The sequence below is a fragment of the Stenella coeruleoalba genome (assembly GCF_951394435.1).
Source record: "Stenella coeruleoalba genome assembly, chromosome: 15".
In the NCBI taxonomy this organism is placed as follows: domain Eukaryota; kingdom Metazoa; phylum Chordata; class Mammalia; order Artiodactyla; family Delphinidae; genus Stenella; species Stenella coeruleoalba.
In genome coordinates, this window is record NC_137161.1 from 46,855,400 (window position 1) to 46,877,944 (window position 22,545).

The 22,545-nt window shown below is 49.1% G+C and overlaps 1 protein-coding gene across 3 annotated transcripts in view; it reads right to left on the reverse strand.

Moving 5' to 3' along the window:
- Positions 1-1,037: 1,037 nt before the first annotated feature.
- The window catches only part of SLC24A3 (solute carrier family 24 member 3), a 463,737-nt gene continuing 442,229 nt past the window's right edge, over positions 1,038-22,545 (reverse strand). For 2 of the 3 annotated variants that reach the window (XM_079944035.1, XM_079944034.1), the window contains 2 exons: positions 7,794-7,859; positions 4,367-6,285 (listed from right to left, as the gene is read on the reverse strand). In XM_079944035.1, the coding sequence (XP_079800161.1) occupies positions 6,136-6,285; positions 7,794-7,859 (216 nt within the window). In that variant the 3' untranslated portion in view covers positions 4,367-6,135. Of the gene's footprint in view, positions 1,584-4,366; positions 6,286-7,793; positions 7,860-22,545 lie in introns of those variants that run through there. The other variant, XM_079944036.1, reaches the window with a different exon arrangement.

Below are 22,545 nucleotides of genomic sequence, written 5' to 3' on the forward strand. Positions count from 1 at the left end.
AATACTTTGTCTTGTTGGAGTTTAGAACAAAATCTTTTTCACCTGGAATGAAATTGGTGGTTGCCTGCTCACATCTCTCTCAATCTAATACACATGGTGGGTACATTTTCCCCAGAATCTTGGCTCTCCTGCAACTTCATCTTAAACCATTTGCTTTGATCTGCTTTAGTTTTAATTTAAAGGTTGTCTTTGGCTGGGAGCAGATGCACCCTGCCAGATGATAGAGAATGTGGGTTTTGAAGAACTGGCCATATTTCTATTCCTACCTTCAGCCATTCATAAATCTTTGCGGAAGTAGAAAGAAAAAAGAATTTTGAAAGAAAGAAATCGTACACGTCTGTATGTGTGTGTTTTCCATAAGCTGTAAATCAAAGATACTGGTAGACGCTGGTGTAGGAAAAATGTGGCTTAATGGGCAAAAGACATTATTTACACCAGTGGTTCTGAAAGTGGGACTGAGACCCAGCAGTGCTAGCATCTGGGAGTTGGTGAGAAATGCACATTCTTGGGCCTGTCCTTAGACCTACTGAACCAAAAAATCAGGGGCGGGGCCCCCACATCTGTATTTTAATATGTCTCCAGGTAATTCCGATGCATGCTTGAATTTGGGAAACACTGATTTAGACAATAAGGTGAGGAAATGCGGGTAAATGCATTTTTTCATATATGAAGTTGAATAATATTTAACTTTTAAGTAACTGGAGGGAACAATTCAACCTGATGTGACAATGAATTTTTAGATATTATAGAATTAGTATTTCCCAAACCTGTAACCAGTGGACAAAATAAATTCTCCTAACGATAAAGCAGCAGGCATCTGGGTTCAAACCCGTTGGTGGTTAGGGTAAAAGTGACCAGAGGGCTTCCCTGGTGGTGCAGTGGTTGAGAGTCCGCCTGCTGATGCAGGGGACACGGGTTCGTGCCCCGGTCTGGGAAGATCCCACATGCCGTAGAGCGGCTAGACCCGTGAGCCATGGCCGCTGAGCCTGCACGTCCGGAGCCTGTGCTCCGCAACGGGAGAGGCCACAACAGTGAGAGGCCCGCGTACTGAAAAAAAAAAAAAAAAAAAAAAGTGACCAGAGCATAGGCTTAGTACTGTATGTAGCATTTGAAGAATGAATCATCTTCACCAGTCATGGGACAGGGGGGAAATGTCTGACTTATGTATGAGAAAGAAAGATATGAAACTGAGTGGGTACATTTTTTTTTTCCTGAAAAAATTTTAAAAGATTCGTTTTATTCTGAAAGCATGTTGCACATATGTGCATCTCTTTTTAAAAATAACCTGTAGGCGTGGCTCAGAAGTATCCAGAAAACAACTGTAGGCATCCGGAAATTCCTTGTCAAATTTCACTGCCAGTTTTGTAAGCAGTTCTCTGGAATCAGCTACTGGATTAATTGTCCCAACCAACGGGAAGATATATCGCCAAATTCAGCTTTTGATAAACAGGATAAGATGGACGTTATGTAAAGAAGAAATGCGATTCATATATATTTTCGTTTGCTTATGAAATGACTTCAGTTTATGCGTTGAATAGCATATGTGCTGAAACTGTCATCTTACATCTTCCCTCTCCTCCCACCTGTTGCGAAAAGAAAGACCAAAACCAGAATGAGTATTAACTACGATTATTCCCCATATTTAAAAGCTCTACAACTTGGCAAGAGTGTTTGCTAAACTGAGGTTCAGTAAAAAAGTTAATGGGACTCCTGGGTATATTTTATTAGGGAAATAAATGTCCTGAGTGCAGCAGTAAGCCATCTGAAAGATTTTGGTGGAGTTTTATTACCCTGCCCTGTGTTTTGAAATGAACCACAAAATTCAATGTGAAATCAATCCTGAGGCATAATTTATCTTGTGTGCATTTTTGCTATTTCTCTGCTCGTCCATGGCCTCAGTCCCTGACTTTTCCAGCATCTCTGGAGTGCCCTGAATCTCTAGATGATGAGGCAATGGACACATGGCTTTTTATTTATCAGAGGAAAGTTGGCTGGATCCACCCCATTCCTGCAGCTGGATTGCAATAGACAGCTGGATAACTGGAAAACTTTCAAAGATTCACGGAATTGTTTTCATACAAAGTTTTGGTGTCAGAGAGATGGTGTGTGTGTGTGTGTGTGTGTGTGTGTGTGTGTGTGTGTGTGTGTGTGTGTGTGTGTGTGTGTGTGTGTGTATTGAGCAGCCACTGCAGAAAATATCAAAATAAATGAGACACTAATTAGTACGAGATTACACAAAATCCAACATGGAGATGTCCCATCTAAGTACTTCAAAATAGTTGATCAAGATGGGTCAGAATAATTGGACAATTATCTATTAATGGGATAATCATCCTATTTTGAAAAGATTAAATCTCGGAAAGAGCAACACACCATCTCTAATTTCCTTCTATTTTTCCCTCAAATCTGACTATCTTCATGAACAATTAGGTAAAGTTCTAAGGCTACCCTTAATTATATTTATTGCAGGTTGACTGTTATTCCTATTTTATATACCACAACTGAAAACTGTCTGGACTTTGCATATCATCACCCCTAACCTCCCTTTAAAAAAAAAATATTTAGGCTTTTCTTTGAAGCCTGGGTGCTTAAAATAAGTTCAGACTTGCCGTTTGAGCTATATAGAGTCTCAAACCCTAGCTTGTAAATTTAGGACTAAACTGCAAAGGTCAGAGGCAACAGATTTAGGAAAACATAATAAGCAGCCCTCCAGGTCGTTTTGGAGGTAAATATTGTACAAACCATGTACATATAAAAGTGCACTCTCTCTAGAAAGATGGGGCCACAACTTTCCTTTGGGAAGGGGCAAAGCCATCTGGAAACTTCCCCCATCATGGCCTCTCAGCGTATCCCAGGCCACCTAAGGGCACGTGTGGGGACAGTGACCTTTGGCAGGCCCGGGCCACGTTGGGAACACACTTTCCAGAAAGAGGACATTCTGGCAGTACTCCCTGTGCAGTCAACTAAGCTATTTAGGAGGAAGTGCAAGCTTCGGGGTGCACGCCCCCCGCCCCATTCAGGGCCACAGAGATGTCCCCTCGTGCATGAGATCACAGCCTGGGAGTTTACCAAAACGAGCAAATCCCAGAAAACGGCTGAAAGGGTTCCTCTGGTGATACCATCAGGTTTGAGACACTGAAAAAATGTTCTTCCCTCAAATCCATCCCAACCTCTCCCCAGTAAATCCCAGCACAGTGAAAATAGCAACATCAGCAGTTCTGCATTGCCGGACGGCCGGCCCAGTTAGAAGCACGCTCTCCATCGACAGGTCGAGACCCAAAGTGCATGGCTGAGATGTGGGCAGAAAGACGCCCGAGGCTCGTTTCAGAAAGGAAACCTCCCCAGTTCCTACATCAGCAATCGTGATGCATGAAACATGGAAACAAACTCGCCCCAGAATTTCCTCTCTGAGAAACTTAGCGTGGAACTATGGTTTCTCAAGATTTCACAGCAAATGAGTTAAAAAAAAAAATACAAAAAAACCCTCAGGCTTTGGATCAAATGTCTTTGCTAAAGACTGACTAAAACTAATTAAGACCAGTATGACAGAATATTTAACCTAAAAGCATCTTACGCTTTGTAAGCACCAATCTGCTTAATGATAATACCCGCTCCACGTCTAGAGTGTATTTATAAGAAGCACAAATATGGGAGTAAAACATCTTTAGATGTAAACACTCAAAACAAAGCTAAGTTTCTAGTATTTTTCCACCACCTGGGAAGAGATTTTTTAACATAATTAAATAAAAGGTGGTGCTGTGAATTACCAGCTATGTTTCTTCTGATTCCTATAAATCAGTTAAATTGAGTTTCAGGTGGAAACTTGGCTTGTTTACTAATCTTGGTCTACTTTTAGATCCCGGTAATGATTTGTTTGTTGGTTTGGTTTTTGGCCGCACCTCACAGCATGCGGGATCTTAGTTCCCCGACCAGGGATCGAACACGTGCCCCCTGCAGTAGAAGCATGGAGTCCTAACCACTGGACCACCAGGGAAGTCCCCCATAATGATTTCTTGGGAGTCATCTAGAATACGGCTTATTACGATTACGTGTTACTGTCTTTCTTAAGGTATCCACTTTGGGGAAGTCTTAACTTTCACAGTTGAAAACTAGTAAAATCAGACAGGATGGTGACTTGAGCCCTGCTGGACATCACTGTCAGCTCTGGAACGCTCTTCCTCTCACGTCCAGTTGAAAGAATTCCTAACATAACATCGCATGTATTCTACAGGACAACAGGCCCAGAGTCCCTTCAAGATTCAGAGGGGACCCATGATTTGTCACCTCGTACCTGCAATCTGCCAGACACGGACCAGCTTTCCATGTGCGTCAACCCAGCAACAGTAAACACGTGCTGACACCATCTTTTTACCTTCCCTGCATCCTCCTCACTCCAGGGGAGAAAGCAAAGGGCACAGCTCAAGGAAAGATACAGAACAGAGAAGTTTATTTTACACTATCCGTCCAAGAAAACAATCGCCGTAAACCAGTGCAAAATGTGTAACAGAATCCATGTGTGTCTTGGCTCTGAGAGCCCGAAGTGGTGATTTCCTCTCCCGCTCCTCCGGCCGGCAGGTGCCCCTCGGCGAACGCCGGCCTCAGTCTGCACCATCGGCAAACATTCAACCCATCTGTAGCAGGTTATTTTTACAATTCATACCAGAATGTGTACAAGGGACGGGGAAAACCATACCGAATGAATAAGTGATCAGTGCTTAAAGTAAATACATGGGGCGGTACGGGCAAGAATCCACAGTTTCAATAAATACAAGTATAACAAGCATGGGTGGGTCTCAACTCGGTGGAATTATCTGCGTAATAATCCAGCATCAGACAAAACCTAGCAGGGCTGCTGAGCAGTGATTGGCAACAACGTCCACAATAACTTATGCCCTTGAGCGAGTCTGCACTGAACACATTCTGCGGTTTCCAAGGTGTCCGTTCTCTTTTCTCCTTCCTGCGCCTCCCGCCCCCCCCACCCCCGCCGCCCCTCCCGGAAGGGAGCGGTGGAGCTGGGACTGCTGGGCGGCGGCGTCCCGAAGTTAGAACGCTGGCCCTAGAGCCAACGGTCAGGGTCCAGTGTACTCAGTACCGAGGGGCCACGTCTGTGCAAAGTGCGCGTCTCTCCATTTCCCAAGAAACCAGTGTCTGTACCTCCTGCGCGTAAAGCGGTGTTGGCCTCTGGGTCACTCCCTGTCACCCCAAACACCAAGCAAAGAGAACACATCTCAGGGACTCACAGGCGGGGAAGCTCCTGCCGTTGGCTGCCTAGCGCTCTCGGATGGAGAGGTTAACCGGGGCCCCGAGTCAAAGGCCTCTGGCAGGCAGGCAACAACTATTGCTTGAGAGGCTAGAAGGAACCTGGGGAGAGAGTGATGGTCAAAATGGACAGGTGGGCAGCTATCTCCTTCCCGTAAAACCCTGCGCCCCAGGGAAGGCCTGCAGGGCTTGGCGGAGACCCCCGGGTGTGACGTGTCACGCCTTTGTCCCAGGGCCTCGCCAGCCACTCCTCAGATCAGCACTAAATCCATACAAGCTCCAAAGCGCCTGGGACTCGACCCCAGAGGACGCAGCTGGGACACCCGTGGGTCATCGACGGACCCAGAGCCCAGTGAAAGAAGACGCAAGAAAAACTCTCAATCTCTGGAAGCAAAGGAAGAAAAAGGGGGATCCCCCAAAGCCAAACAGCCCCCCAGACCCAGTAACCTAGGAATCAGCGCCAAATATAAGGAAATCCCAAACACTCCCTACCATCAATGGACCCTCTCCTCTCTCTCCTTCCACAGTCTAGGGTCATAAATTAGGCTAGTCTTCCATCCAATAACTTAAAAAAGGACGAGGGATGTACTAAGTTTTGCCTGGCTTGGGCCAGTTAGCAGCCAGTTTTTCTAGAATCTCAGTCACTGTTCAAAAATTGAGCTTGAAAATTCACGCGGGTGTCGAAGTCTTCACGCGGAGGAGGCGGGAAGGCGGAGCCGGGGTGGGGGGCGGGGAGGGGGCCGGGGGCGGGGCAGGGGGACCCGAGGGCGGGAGCGGAGGCCGGTGGGCAGCGCAGAGACCACGCCGCGGGGCCAGACTCGGGCGCCGGGCTCGTATTGCACAGAAGGAGGGGCCGCGGCTGGCGGCGGCCGCGGGTCAGTGGTCCCCGCACATGGGCAGGTTCACGAAGGTGAACACGTTGAACTCAGTCATGATGGAGAAGCACAGGAACACGCCGTATAGGAAAAGGCACCCGCACCCGAGCTTCCTGTCCAGCTGCCACTTGTTCAGGTGGACGCCAAACACCTGCAAGGCACAGAGCGGGGTCAGAGGGCGCGGGGCGGGGCCCGCCCAGTCCTTCTCCCTGGACTCCGCCCCCCCCCTCCCCCCGTCCCCTGCTCCCTGAAGCCGCGCGCCAGGTTTCCCTCCTGCCTCCCCAGTGGCTCCCTCTTTGTTCCTTTTGCGACCCTGTCCCCTCATCCTGACCTCTCACTGTCCGAGGGCGCCGGGACTCACACCTAGGCCTCACTTTCCTGTCTACACTCACTCCGTTGCGGGTCTCCTCCAACTCCTCGGCTCTAAACCCCTCCAATGTTCTGGCGTGTCCAGAACACACGCCAGATTGCTCCTGAACTGGGACTCGTCTTTCCAACGGCCGTCCAGGCCTGGCCCCTTGGATGTCAGATAGGCGCTGCAGACTTAAGATGTCTGAACTCTTCCTCCCCAAACCTACTTCTCAACCCTTCAACAGCCCAGCTTGGACAGCTGGTCAGTGGTGAACCCCGTCTCCCAGCACTGTAGGGCTTCAGCGAAGCACAGAGATGCCCCGAAGCTAGGAGCGAGCACTCCGACGTCACACACAACTTCCCTACAGGCCTGGGTAATGGGGCTGATATCAGTGACTACCTCACGGGGTGGGGTGGGGGGTTGGTGAGCTCCAGATGGGAGAACATGTGCGTTAAGCACATGTGTGGCCATTACAAGTATAACCCTAAGTCATACCCACCTGAAGAAAATCCTAAACGGCGAAAGAATGGATTTATATGGGTTTTCACTTTTGTGTAAGGCAGTATTTACTTTGGTAAAACCTTGACATTGGACTTGCATCCTGATGCTGTGAATTACTTCTCCTGCCCTTCTGAATTCCCGTTCTCTAGTATATGTATGTTCACATACCAGGTGTGATTCAATGGGTACTTCCTTGAAAAATTCAGGAGAAAACACACTGCGTCTCTTATTGTGGAAATTCAGTAACGTGTGTATGTTAGCAGGCACTTCAAGTGGATCAGTCCGTGTGGTGGTGTGAACTTGTTCCCACCAAACGTGTCAGTTGAGTTGGAATATTAAATTGTATAAATGGATGTGATGGCCAAGGTGGTGCAGTGGCATAAAAGTGCAGTGTCAATCAAGTCCGTTCTCGGTCTTTGAGTACTGGTCAAATCCATGGATTTATGAAGATGTTTAGTAACCTGGAATAGTCAGTTAATTGGGATATAACCTTCCGTCGACTAATCTTGCAGAAAAAGTGGGATCTCCCTTTGGCTTTTGATCAAAATTTGTGTTTGACATGAGATGGACCCAGCTTCTGAGAGGAGGCTGGCTCCTTTCAGAGAGGGAGAAGGCTTTCTCATGGGTTGCCAGGATCCACTTCTGGAAGAAACAGCCATGAGATGGGGCATCTGGTGGCTGACTGTCTCCATCTACCAGAAGGCCACGTCCATCTGGTGTCCAAACAAACTGTAGCCACAGAACCCACGGGGGTGGCGGTGGGGGGGAACATGGGAACTGGAGAGTGGAGAGAGCTGCAGACCCACCGTGACAAAGACGGAGGCCAGGAGCAAGCCCACGGAGTAGATCAGTCCCCTGCTGTTTAGCCGAATCTGTAAGAAAGGATGACATGGAGTCAGGCTCCTGAAAGCATGTCTGCGGAGTGTGGGGCAGTGAGTACCAGTGAGTCCAGGGATGGAGAGCAAACGGCAGCTCCGCAGTAGAGACGGGCGATTTCCTGGACACTCAAGGTGCACCGTTGTCTGGTCCATCCTCAGCCTGAGCCCTCTCGGCCTCCAGCAGGTGTCCACTGACTGCCCCTCGGCCACTTGAATTCTCCATCCTGTGTGGCCTAATTCTTACTTCCTGGGGACCTGACCTCCAGCTTGCTCGACACACAACTTTTAGGGTAAATTTAATAACATGGGTCACGGGAGCAACATTTTGAAAAATATTACTAAACTTTTTATCTCTGTTGCATTCAATGTCTGTGGCCTTCACCCAAACTTGATGAGAAGTGGTGAGTGAGGGCTGCTATCTTGACCAAGCAAAGAAGAGGAAAGAGTTAACATTCCATTTCTGATACTTTGTTTTGTTTGTTTTTCACAGTAATACAGTGGGGTTAACTGGCAAACTTTGAAGAAAAAAAACAATTTCTGGAATTCTTAGGGAACAGCGTTGTCCAGTACAACTTCCCGCAATGATGGAAATGTCCTACATCTGTGCTGTCCAGTATGGTAACCGTTAGGGACATGGGGTTCTTGAGCAATTGAAAGGTGGCTCGAACAACAGAGGAACAAAAATTTTAATCTTACCTTCCTTTAATTAATTCAAATTTATATTAGAAGAACCACATATGAGTAGTGGCTGCAGTACTGGACAGAGCAGATAGAGAGTATTAAGGGGCCAACTGGGCCGACAAAGATGGTAAAGTTTCTTCCATGGTGTCGAGAAGATGCCCCTTCTGCTTTGTCCTGGGTCCTGAGGCCGGCTGCCTGGAAATAGGAGGGGTGCCTCGGGGCAGCCATGCTCACAGGGCGGCCCCCTGACCAGAAGCAGCAGGGGGAGGAGGCTTGTGAGAAACGCAGAATCTCAGGCCCCACCCAGACCTCCCAAATCAGCAAACTCTGGGGACAGGGCTCATCAACCTGTATTTTAATAGACGCTCCAGACAGTTCGGACGCACGAGAAAGTTTAAGAGAAAGTCCTAAGGGTCAGTCCACTTCTGACCTCCAAGCATCCTGAGGATGGGACTTTGACATTCATTTTTCCCCGGTTCTCTTGGAAACTCTTATGTGCAGCCAGGTTGGGGGACTACGCCCGACCCCCAGCAATGTACACTGTCCTGCTGGGAGTCAAATGCTCACCTGTGCTCACAGAAAGGAAAATGAAGCAGGTTGATTGATTTCATTACAGAACTAAGTGGTGATTATTAGTAGGAGTGGTTCGGACAAGGTTCAAGGTGCCTCTTGTCACCCTTGCCCCCGTTCACCCCCAGGTGTGGGTATGGTAACCTGTGGGTGTCTCTGTAGATGGGTGTGTTAGTTCATCTTTTGGTGACAGGACACTGCATGCCCTAAATAGCCAACCCTTTCTGTGGGGACCCAGAAGCCTCACACATCTCACTAAGCAATGTTCTGTCGGAGGGAATGGGCAGGACTCTCCCCTGCCCACACAATCCCTGTGAGCCAACCATCTGCTGAACCCCAGCTGGGAAATTATTCCCATACCATATGCCTCCCAAAGACTAATGGACACAATCATATCTCCGTGCCACTAAAGCAACGGGCTGACCCGGTGAATCCATCGCAGACAAATGGGAGATCAGCCCCGTCTCAGTCCAGCTGGTGGCGTAACTTCCTGCAGACCCTCAGCCAGGCTGTGGATAGAGTTTCCCCCTCTCATCGGCTGTGTTAGTATAGAGAGGCCAGCCCCCAGGCGTACACCACAAATGACTTGTACTGAAAGAGAGTCTCTTCTGAGCTCTTAATTCTCAACACTGTGTGGATTCTGCCAAGAAGGGGGCCATTGCATTCCCAGCCCAGCTCGCCCTATGAGCCCCAGGCTCCAATCCTTGTCAGCAACGAGGATGGAGTAAAGTGATTTCCTGCCCTTAAGAAACCAAGAGCCAGTGAGAGCAAAAGGCAAAGCAGGACAGTTCTCTTTGGCCAAGGCTTTTCAAAAGGAATCAGGTTCAGCCAAAGCTTTGGAACTTCACCCTGTCTACATTCACATAAAGTCTCAAAGGACAGTGCTGCTGAAATTGTAAGTCGTCTCTAAAGACTAAAGACAACCAACTTTTGTGGGGTTTCTGAGTATTTTTCACTTTTTCACCTTTTTCTCTGCAGCTTTCTTGGCTAATGGACTGCCACACGCACCCAGGGGTGTATTTTTGTTTTTTCATTGTTAATTAGAGACCTGGGCTCTCGATGCCTGCATCGGTTCCTTGCTACCTTACTGAACCCCCTTCCCCATGGACGTGACAGTCAGGAATTAGGGTTCCTTCACTTGCCTCTGCGCCAGCATGAACACCTCCAGCCACTGGAGGCTATCGGTGGTTGGAGTCAGGGGTTGGCAAATGCAGGCGATGCGCCAGTTGTGGCCCATCGCCTGCATTTATAAATAAAACTTTATTATAACTCAGCTTATTCATTGACACATAGTCTGTGGCTGCTTTCATGCTACAACGGCAGAGCCGAGTAGTTCTGACAGAGACGGTATGGCCCACAGCACTTAATGTATTTCCTCTCTGGCCCTTTCTGGAAAAAGTGTGCCGACCCCTGGTTTAGGGCATGGGCTCCAGACCCAGCTTCCTGCTCAGTCACCCCCTCGCTATATAATCATGGACAAGTGACTTAACTTCCCCAGACCTCAGTTTTCTGATGTATAAAATGGGGACGCTACAGTTCCCACCTTAGGGAGTGGTTATGAGGACTAACTGGATTAATCCATGTTCAGCTTGAACAGGAGCCGGTGTATAAAGTCCTCAATAAATCTGGGCCATTATTCTCCATCCATTCGTGATCTGCCTGGGCCCACTTCCCTGGCCCCCCAGATGCTACTTTGATACGGTCGTCACCTGGCAGCTCCCTGGTCAATGCCTCAGTAGGTGACAAACCCCATGAGAGCAGGGACCACGGCATTTCATCCTCCGCCTGGCACGGGGCTGGGCACAGACCACGTGCTTGATACATAATCGGTGAACGATCAGGAATGCCCTTGAGGTGGCGTTTTGCGTGTGGTTTACAAAAAGGCCAGTGCTTCTGTGGGGCAGGGTGGACTGGCCAGAGAGACCCTGGATAATGTTCCAGAAGCAATGCAATCCCTGCCCCCAATTCCCTGTCTCCCTTCCCCACTTTTTTTATGTGTGTATAGCTATTTTTTTTTCACCCAACACTTTATTATGAATGCTTTTAAGCGTTCAGAAAAGTTGAAAGAATCAGAGCATCTTATTTTTTTAATGAACTTCAAAGTAACCTAGGACATGTCACCCCCATCACTTCAGCCTGCATCTCGCTACACAGGGTTCACTAGTAGTTCACAGCTCTTACTTTTAGGTGCTGTTTCCATATGGTGAAAGTCACAAATCATAATTGCACCATTCAATGTGTTTTGAGAAATGCATACACCTGTGTCCCCCAAAGTCCAGCCGTGACGTAGAGCACTTCCATCACCCCAGAAAGCTCTCCTTTGCCCTCCCAGCCAGTCTCACCCAGGGGTAGCCACTGCTCTAAGCTTCTCCATCATACGTTGGTTTAGCCTGTCGTATAAATGGCATCTCACAGTGTGCACTCTTTTCTGCCAGGATCCTTTTACTCAGCATACGATCTTTTAATGTATCCCTTCATGTTTTTCATTGCATCGATAGCTCACTTCATTTTTTTATTGAGGTACCATGGACATCTAACATTATATTAGTTTCAGGTGTACAAGATCATGACTTGATATTTGTATATACTGGGAAATGGTCCCCACAATCAGTCCCCATACATAATTACAAACATTTTTCTTTCCTGTGATGAGGACTTTTAAGATCTACTCTCTCAGCAACTTTCAAATATGCTCAGCTCTTTTTTAACAGCGTACGTATATGACGGATCGTTTAATTATTCTCCTCTTGGTGGGCTGCTTCTAGTTTGGGGCTATTGGTGTGTAATGATTTTATAACGCAAGCAAAATGAAAAGAGGCCGACAGTGGAGACAGGAAAATGAAGAGAATGAAGACAGCTCGGGACTCCTCTGGGACCTCAAAGGCACCAGCTCACATGCTGGCAGCCCTGGTAGCCCTTACCCAGCTGGAGCAATTCACCGCCTCCCCCCATGCCCATCCTCTTTGGGAACATGCAGTTGAGTCAGATGGGGCCCTCACCTCCTTCCCATTTCTTCTCTGCCCATCCCTCCCTAGGTCCTTTGCCTCTTCCAAGTTCACTGGGCCCCTGCTGGCTTTATCCCCCAGCTGACGCTGATCTCCTCCTAACTTTCCCCGTGGGGGCCGGCTTCTTACCTCCCCAGCTAGTCCCAGTGCTCTAAGGGCAGATGCCTGGGTCTTGAGTTTTCTGTCATTCCACACAGCACCTAACTGCCCCCCTAACTCCACACACCGTATGTTTAAGTGAGCATCTGCTGGTGATGCTGCGAGAGAGAGAGAGAGAGAGAGAGAGAGAGAGAGAGAGAGTGTATGTGTGTGTGTGTGTGTGTGTGTGTGTGTGTGTGTGTGTGTGTGTTATGTGTAAGGCAGTGAGGCTGGATGGCAAGGGGCACGACTGGAGAGCTGGGTGGGGAAACTGACCACGGTGAAGGTTGGCTTTAAGCCTGATCTTTTTAAGCAAGAAAGTCAGAGGGCACCAAAATTACCTGTTCCCCCCCAGTGGAGGCAAACTTGCATATGGTAGAAGCACAGATCTCAAGTGGACTGTTGGATGAGTTTTGACCAATGCGTGTACCCAGGTAACCCACACCCCAACGAGAATATAAAACATTTTCGTTACCCCAGTAAGGTTCCCTGAGGGCAGCAAATCTTAACCCTCCCGAACAACTAGTTTCTTGGGGGCTTGCTAAGCCAGACAATCTTAGGGTTAACTAAGATGCTAACCTCTGGAAAAGACTTGGAGCTCCAGCTGCACAGTGTGGACCTAAACTGGCATCTCCCTGCTCCTGCCTCAGAGATGCGAAGCCCAGGAAGTGCAAAGGCAGGGAGTCCCCATGGCGATGCCCTTCTGAGAGCAGGCAACACACTCGGATTGCTCAGCTCTGACATTTAACGTTGTTTTTATTTCTTGCCTTCAAAACTACGAATTTTCATTCCCCAATTCCCTCTTGGCAGTTGTTGGAGAGGAAACAGGAGGCTGGCTTGTTCCCAAGTCAACAGGAATTTAGGCTCCGTGGACGTGTGGTTTTTAGTAGGGACGCACACAGAGACCATGACACCCCTAGTTTCCCATGTGCACGTGGCTCATAGAACAGCTCCCTGAATCCTACACCGTTTGTTTGAGGACCTAAAAAACCTCCAGCCTCAAAGACTCCGACTCTCCCCACATTACAGTTTAAAATCTCTGTATGTTTTGAGGTCAGCTCCACCCAACCAGCAAATTCTTTTCAGAAAGACAAGAAGCCCCTGGATTTTCTCTAATTTGGTTTATAACTTGGAACACATGTGGTGTGTCCTTTGCATTTTCTGACTTGGGTAGTTTGAACACTTGCTTGGGCTTTGGTTCCAAATGGATGTGTCCAGCCGTGACTTTATGTTGTATAACATCACAGGGCGGGGACCTCTCTCCTTGAACAATTAAATGACGTCAGAAAGTGAACAAGCCGACAGAAAAGCAGCACATTAAAGGCAGCTGGTGCCCAAGTCCCTTCCGTTCCAGAGCACACACACAAACACAGGATTGCACTGAATTCTAGTAGCTACTCCTCGAGGTGGCTTGTTCTCCCTGTAAAGGTGAGACAGCTGAGGCTCAGGGCAGTGACGCTCTTAACCGAGGTAAGATTCTGCTCACCCGCGCGCGGGTGTGGGTTTCCCCGACACATCCAAGCAATTCTGCGACACCAGCTGAGTGTCCTGCACTTTAACCTGCCACTACCTACCTGGAAGCCGCAGCAGCTCCCACAGGTTAGGCCTCAGCTCTGCAAGGCTGTACCCGCCTCCCCCCACTTGAGATGCCAGCTGTAAGTCCAGGTTGTCACCTGTGTTTTTGACGACTGGGTTACAGATTAGAGGTCCCCATGGAGGTTCCAAGAAGGAACCTTCTTCTTGGGTTCTACTAGTTTGCTAGAGGGCTCACAGAACTTGGAGAAAACATTTACCTTACTAGACCACCGGTTTGTTATAAAAGGATATAACTCAGATGGAAGAGAGGCACAGGGCAAGGTGTGGGGAAAGGGCTGGGGGCTTCCAGGTCCTCTCGGGGTGGGGGGCACTCTCCCTGAATCTCCATGCGTTCACCAACACAGAAGCTCTCTGAACCCTGTCCTTTTTGGGCATTTACGGAGGCCTCATTATAGAGGCACAACTGATTAAATCAACGGCCACTGGTGACTGATTGAACCTCCAGCCCCTCTCTTTGCCCCAGACTTCAGGGGGTTGCGACTAAAAGTTCCAACCCTCAAATCACAGGGTTGGTTCTCCTGCCAAGCAGTCCTCATCCTTAGGTGCAGACCTAAAGTCACCTCATTAACAGAAAAAAAGATACCTTTGTAGCTCTCCTCAGGAAATTCTGAGGGTTTTAGGAGCCCCGTGCTAGAAACGAAGAGTAAATGTATGTTTCTTATCATAAATCCCAGTATCACACACGGCCACGAAGCTGGAAAGGGGTCAAGCCTGCACTCAGAGTCGGCCTTCAGCCTATAAATCCTAGACTCTTCCCTGCACCTTGCAGGGCACAGGGGAAAAGCCAGAGTTCTCTTCACCTGCTAAGAACTCTCCAAGGTGGCATCTGGGCCTTTGGCGCCCATCCTTTCTGGAAGAGTCCTGAATACACAGCAAGAACCACAGATGCCCGTGCAGCAGAGGCCTGGGGCCGCCCCATCTAGGTCCCGTGCTGCCCCCATCCTCTTGCCACTTCGGTGGAGCCAGCTGACTCCCCAGAGCCGGTACTGGCGCCTGTACCTGAGGGCTCCTCCCAGAACTGCGGAAGCGCCACCCGCCCCACCAGTGTCCCTCCAGCTGCTGCCGCCTGCCTTCCCGTCACACCTCCCCGCTCCCTTCTGGGCTTTCCTCCTCCCCCCCCACCGAATAAATGCCTCACCCCATCCTTGTCTCAGGATGCAGTGGTCTCTGGGGGATCTGAACTTTGATAGACGGTGGGACTGAATCTGCTTCAGGCCTTGGTGACCCAGGTCAGCCCTTTCCTGGGGGGCCGGTCAAGACCCTGTCTTCCCCCAGGTATCATCTCATTTTCCTGAACCAGCCCCTGAAATCTAAAGGGCAAGATTCACCTTCAGGGGACTGGGCGGTGTCATGGTAGCCCCCAGGGTCTTGTTAGAACAGCCTCAAGAAGAACCATTCATTGCCACGTCGCCCAGCGCTCCCCCAGTTACCCCTCCGGGCCTGTGGGAACAGCTTGTGTTTAAAAGGGCCCTGGCAGCGCTTTCTGGAGTTTGCTGGTGTCCATGGTGTCAACGCTCCTGCCAAGGTCAAGTGCAAGGTGCCAACCAAGGGTGGGGTGGGGAAGACCTCTGTAAGTCTCTTCTTCCCCTGGGGGTTGGGGCAGCGTTTTCAGTAAAAGGAAACACTGGTCCGGCAACTGGAGCAGCATCCAGGTACCGGGAGCCCGATTCAGGGATGCTCGCTAAATAGGCGAGAAGGAAGATGCAGAAGCATCGGGTACCGACTGGCGGGTTATGGGCGCGCCGGCTGAGCCGGACACGGTGCTGCTCTCAGAGGCGGAGGCGAGATGGCCGCCCACGTGACTGCAGAGGCAGCTTCCTGGAGGAGGTGATGGCTGGCAGACAGCCGGCCTTGGAAGAAGGACCTTGGGAAAAGCCTTCCTCCACGTGGCCACGCCCTCCTTCTGGAAACATTCTCGGGCCCCACTTCCTCCCGGTTCTCCCCCTTTCTGGCTGACCACTCCTCAGCCTCCTTCACTGGATGGTTTTTTCCTGCCGGACATCAGGATATGGTTCCGGGCTCTCTTCTCTATTTACACTTATTTCTTGTAAGAGCTTTATGCTTGAAGACCCACAATAATGCTCTCGCCTGCCAAACGGAGACCTTGCCTCTGAACTTCAGACGGCTTTATCCCACTGCCTACCTGACATCTCCACCAGGACGACCCTCAGACACATGAAACCTAATCTGTCCTAAATGGAACCCTGGGCACTGCCTCTTAGATATGCTCCCCTCCACCCTTACCCAGGCTTGTCTTCCCCAGGTCACATATTTTCTCTTTCCTACAAATGCTTCATAACTGGTCTTGGGCCTCTGTCTTGCGTGGCTCCAACCCTTTCCCCACGCAGTAGCTGGAATCTTCTTCCTAATAGGACAATCACACCACCCCCTTCCTTGTCTCCACGGCCACGGCTCTCAGCGTCCTTGCCCACGTGGCCTCTCTGGGCTCTAGTTGCTTCCTGCCACTCATCCCTCTGCCTCCCCGCCTCCCACCCCCACCCTCTGCCCCCAGGCAGAGGAGCTGTCCTCGGGTCCTTCCGTGCACAGAACCTTCTGGTATCTTGGTCCTTTACTAGCTGTTCCTTCTGTTTAGAAAAAGCCTCTCACTTTTATCTCCTTGGTTTCTGATAATCTCAGATTCTCAGAATAAGTGTCACTTCCTCACATGCATTCCAGGTGCCCTGATCCCTGCCACACACAGCCACATGCTGCCATGACTCCCGCATGACCAGCTCTCAGGAGAGCATGCGTCACACTTGGGTTCGGAATTGCCTGTGTGGTCATCTCCTCCCAGAGGCCGGGGCTCCAGGAGCACAGGACGGTGTCTGTCCAGCTCAGAGAGGTGTCCCCAGCGATGGCGACCAGCTTGGCACACAGAAAGCAGTCAATTCATGTCTGACCAGAAGAAGGATGAGAACATTTCTGATCACTTCTTTTTACCTCTGTGGATTCTGGAATCAGGGGGGCTCTTGCTTGGAAACAGAAGAAGACAGACACCCTCTGCTGCCTCCGTTCATTGCTTCTTAGATTTATTTTACATTTCTAAGCCCCAGCTCAGAAATCAGATTTGCCCTGGCTGCCCCGGAGCCTGCCTGGTGACTTTCTTCGTGCGGTTGGAGCAGGCGGAACAGACCTTTGTCACCAAAATGGGACAAGAAGTACTCATTTCCAAACTGACTTTTAGAAATAGTTTTTATTGGGGGCACTTAGGTAGCTAGCTGGCTTCTGAGCAATACACAAGTACGAAGAAATGCCCCAGATCTATAAAACTGCCTTGGTTCCTTGCTGTCAGATGCCTGAACCTCATCCTTGCACAAAACAGCTGTCTCAGTGGTAATTATCCAAAAATTATGACCTGGAAATCCATCTAGGCAAGATGGGAAAATTGCTTCAGAATTGTAGCAGGTTACCTGCTAGGGTGAGGAGGCCGTTAAACCCACACAGGCTGCTGGGTGCCGATGTCAGAGCTACAGAAAGATGTCACGTGGTTACTGAACTGCTAATAGATGGAGGCCCCTGAGTGTCCTTTCGGAAATGACACCCTCTCCCGGGAAAAGCTGGAGGCGGACCTGAGGGAAGACCAAATCGCTCATGGCCAATAAGCCTCTAAACGCGCTTTTCCATGAACCTGGAGCTCTCTTTCCAAGCAACTCCTGCATCTCAGCATGAAGTTGCACTTTGGTGACCCTACAGTGTGCCTGGGCATGGGGGCTGGCCCCCAAGGGCCTGATGCAAGCGGCGGAGGGACCCAGGGCCTGGACAAATGGATCATCTTCATGGAAGGATCCAGAGCAGTTTCTCAGATGGAAACCGCTGTAGACTTACTGCAGCCTCAGGCAGTGGCGATTTCAGCTGCACCAACGCCTGTGAAATCTGGGCGTCAGGGGTCCTCTTCCCTCCCGGCTCCTTCTCCCTTTACATGAAGTTGAAGTGCTCACCGGAGCCTTAATAAGCAGACCCTGTCCTCTCTCCCAGCAAAGACTCAAACCCAGGGGCCCCAGCGACGACCCTCACGCTCCTGGGCGCCAGCCGGGAACGGCGGCCTCTGTGCCACGATTTGCTTTGGCCACGGTTCTCCCTGGCCCAGTGTGAAGAGAAGAAACCTCACTGTCCTCTCTCTGCCTCTTTCTGGCTGTGGGATTTAAGCTCTGAGGCCCTGGGTGCCCGACCTGCAGAAGCAGGCCTAGCACAGCACTGCGCTTACAGTGAATCCCTGACCCTGGCCCCCCTCGCCCCGCGCCCTGGCCTTCCTTCTGTTTTCAGACACAGCTGCCCGGGGTACCCTCTTGTTACAAGGCGCCCCCTGCCCCTCAAATCCCCCACTCTTTTTGGCCACTCACTGCTCAGCACAGAGCCCACCGCCCTGGGCAGCGGGTCCAGAGTGACAGGCGCCCCTCACTGTCACATGCCCACCTCACTATCTCCACGGGCTTCTCCTCTGAAGTCAGTACCCCCGTGTTTGTCCCTCATGGAGTCTGTCTCCCTCCACCCGACACACGGTCTAAGGGGGAGGGGCTGGTCTGCCTTGTTCACTCTGTATTCCCAGTTCCTCACCAAGTTCCCGGCACACAGTACATGCACGATACGCACTGATGCTTGTCTTACTTAGCTGCTGTCAGAATTAGATGAGCCCATGTGTGCATGGCCTCCCTGGAGTTGCTGGCGCATAGTAGGGACTCGATGGATGTTAAGCTATTCTCAGTGCTGCTCTGTTTGTCCCCTGCAGTTTTCTCAGGTCAGCCTGTTCCTCCTTTCTGCTCTGCTCACGTGTCTTCCTCCCCAAGTGAGGTGGTGCTGATGGGAAAGTCAGGATCCATCCACCCATCCATCCAACAACTATTTCCTGAGCACATTCTAAGTACCAGGCACTGTGCCAGGCAGAGAGGAAACAATAAATGAGTAAGACGGGCACAGTTCCTGCCCTCGGGGAGATCACTCCTCTGCGGGAGGCTCAGACAAAGGGGCAAAGTCAGCCTTGATGGTACCTGCTGGTGAAAAACACAGCAGCGACATCTGACTCAGGTATGGGAGGTCACAGTGGACATCCAAGCTGGTACCCGAAGGATGAACTGGAGAGAGAGACAAGGGGAGTCTCTGCTGGTGGCCCTTCCCTGCTCTGTGAGGTGGTCTGGTTCTAGGGAACAATTTTCTTCGATCCCTAACTTACAGGAAAACCAAAAGACATAGCTTGGTTGGGCCAAATTGGGCCACTGTTTTGGTCTACCATTACTAGACAAAGAGGTAGCCTGCACAAGTAAAGTTTCCCAGAAAATTAAAGTCTACCTACATGCCAGCACCTTGACTGCTTCTGAGGAAATTATTTCATTCTTAATTTTGTCTGGATGACTGCGAATGACCACCATGAATATACATTATTTAACTGGACTGAAATACGGCAACACTCTCAGGAGCTACTGATGTACGAGGATTGCTCGCCTCTGCAACTGAGGAAGTAAAATGTATTCTCTATTTAAACAAGTAAAATGTCCTGCCGTGTGGATGGCGAACGCGAAGTGGACAAGGTTTTACACTCAGGCTCCAGCCACAGGGAACCGATCCGGGTAAATAACTGTCAGACAAAGTAGGGAAGAGAGGGGGCCAACAGGGACGCGGGGAAGAGCTTATGTGATGCTCAGCATGGGCTGTACTTGGAGGCAGTGCCTGGAGGGATGAGAGGAGTCAGGCGTGTGGGCAGGACTCGGGGGGTCTGCTCATAGAGATTTCCTCCCTCCTTGAATGCCCTCTCAATCAAAGAGATGAAACTATCTCAGAAAAATAAGTAAAAAGTAGCATTTTAAAGAATGCCACTTGGATCTGAGGGTGGTTTGATTACTCTGCCCCTCCCCTGATTCAGCTCACCTGGCTGCCTCTACCTGCCTCTTGCCCATTTACATTTTAGCTCTGCTTCAGGATGAAAACTTTTCCTGACAGTGAAGATTATCACTATTTATTAAACATGGATTCTAGAATACAATGCTTTAACTGCAATATAATCATGGGCTTCCTGACAGTTACTAAGTTTTGAATAGTACTGAAAAATAAATTAACTAGGTTTTTTTCCCCAGAGAATTTTAAAAGTTCAAAATGTAATCTCCTTTTCAACAAATGATGCTGAAACCACTATATATCCACATGCAAAAGAGTGAAGTCGGATCCCTACCTCACACCATATGCAAAATGAAATCTCCTTTGGTTTCCCTGGGGCTCATGAACTGTTTATAGATTATTGAATTTCTACTTTCAAAAGAGAGGCCTACATTGGACGCTGGTATCCCTGGAATAGAATGAAGATCTCTCTGGCACTGGTTACAGAAAGAGAAGCATTTGGATAAATGCTTCTTTCTCTGGGCTTTTCAACCAAATGTTTTCCCCCAAGAGCACTCTCTTGTGTGCCACGGCTGCTTATAAACCAGAAGTGGCCTGCTTCTTCTCCTGCATTTCCCCCTCAACTTCAAAAATAAAGGCAATCTTCAACCACAGAATTTGATGTGCTCCTTGTACAATTCCAGAAGAATGACCAGACTGACTGATGACCCAGTTATGTCATCCACAGATGGAAAACATGAACTTGGGCCAGACATCTAATAGGGCCTGAATTTTTGTGTTCATGATATCACCCTGTCACTAGAGTTTGGAACCTGAAAAGGGTGTGTTTTCATGGCTGCGGGTGTTACTGATATGAGAATTATGTTTAATTTTCTGTTCTCTAAAGAGTGTTCGGAGAATGTCAGGAGAGGAAAAGAGGGCATGATTTATGGCAGACAAAGTGTCTCGTGGAGTTGGGAGTTCATGTTCAATCAGGAAGATTTCACAGCCGGTAAGAGGGGTTGGTTTACCTCCAGGATGAGCTCTGAGTTTTGTTTTTCAATGGTTTCATTTCACCTTCCGTGACTGTACCCTGTAATCCCAGTAAAGAAAAAATAAACATCATGGATCTTGGGGACATTGGAAGGATTTGCGTCCCCTGCTCCTGCCTGTTCATCCCTCCTTGGAGAGACTCAAGGTGGTAAAAATCTATTATTCAGGGACTGATTTTCCAGGTTATTTAGAGCATAGTTTCTTCTCGTCATTTTGCTGCATGCTTTTTAGCCACTAGAGAAAACAAAAAGTAGTTGAAATTCATGTAGGGCTGAAGTTTACTTCTTCACAACTCTGACAAGAGGAAAGTGGGAAGGTGAAACAAACAGGAATCAACCAGGTGGATTGTTGCCGAACTCAATGGATCCAATACCCAGCACTCTGAGCTGGGTTCAGGGACACAGAAGCCAGGCGGAGTCTGGGGTGCCGATAAAGATGGGATGTAAAGATGGATCAGGAGATGAAATGACAGACAGAACACTGCATTTAGAAGAGGCAGAGCACTTGGAGAGAGGAAGGAGACATCCAAGACCGAGCATGACCATGTAACGACAGAGGGTCACCTGTAGTGCGTCCTAGGGAAGTCAGGGTGTGCTCACAGCAGGGCTCTTGCTTGGAGCGGGACACACAGGCTTGAGGCCTGAGCTGAACTGGGTGATAACGGGGAGGCTGAATGACAGAACCTTTCTCTATCCTTTGCTCAGGCAGCATCGTCTCGCCTCAAAAATAAATGTTGAACCAACTTTTTTTTTTAAAATGGCATTTATTTTTTAAATTTTTATTTAATTTATTTATTTATTTTTGGCTGCGTTGGGTCTTCACTGCTGTGCGCAGGCTTCCTCTAGTTGTGGAGAGCGGGGGCTACTCTTGGTTCCGGTGCACGGGCTTCTCATTGTGGTGGCTTCTCTTGTTCCAGAGCACGGGCTCTAGGCACATGGGCTTCAGTAGCTGTGGTGCATGGGCTCAGTAGTTGTGTCTCGCAGGCTCCAGAGTACAGGCTCAGTAGTTGTGCCGCACGGGCTTAGTTGCTCCGTGGTACGTGGGATCTTCCCAGACCAGGGTTCCAACCTGTGTTCCCTGCACTGGCAGGCGGATTCTTAACCACTGCACCACCAGGGAAGTCCCTGAACCAATTTTTTAAAAAAAATGTTGGTTTGGAGGGGCACCTTCCGTGCCCCCAGGTCTCAGCTTGGACCTGAAGCTTCCCTCTAAGTCATGAAAGACAGCTGTTGGTGAGGCTACTCCAAGTTCAGTGGACGATTCACTCAAGGTTTCCGTGACATTCAACAGCTTTTTCGTGGCTCAGGTATGTACGAGCCCCATCCTGTGTGCTCTGAGGACGCTCATCCTCACCGAGCTTCCCGTGGTGAGAACGTGAAGGGAAAGGCTGTGTTAATAACAAAGGAAAAGAATATGCAGGTGCCATGAAGCTGCCCCTAAACTGCAGGAATGAGATTAGGATAAAATAAAATGAAATGAATATTGTCATTTTGAAAACTAATGAGGCATGTGTAAAGAGCTCCAAAACATTCGTCTTCTCTATAGCAATTCCAACTCCGGGAAAATAATCAAAAGAAATAGCCTCAAATGTAAATACAGTTTTGTGGTTAATTTCCGTAGCTCTTTAAACTCTATAAGATTGATGTACTAAGATGTCTGTGGCATCGTTAGTTATAACAGTGAAAACCTTGAAGCAGCATCCGTGTCCAACTGCAGCAGGATGATTAAGTAAATTTTGGCATAACGAGGATATTAAACTGCCTAATAATGATGTTTTTAATGAGTTTTTTTTGTTTTGTTTTCTTTTTTGTTTTTCGGGGTTTTTTTTTGCG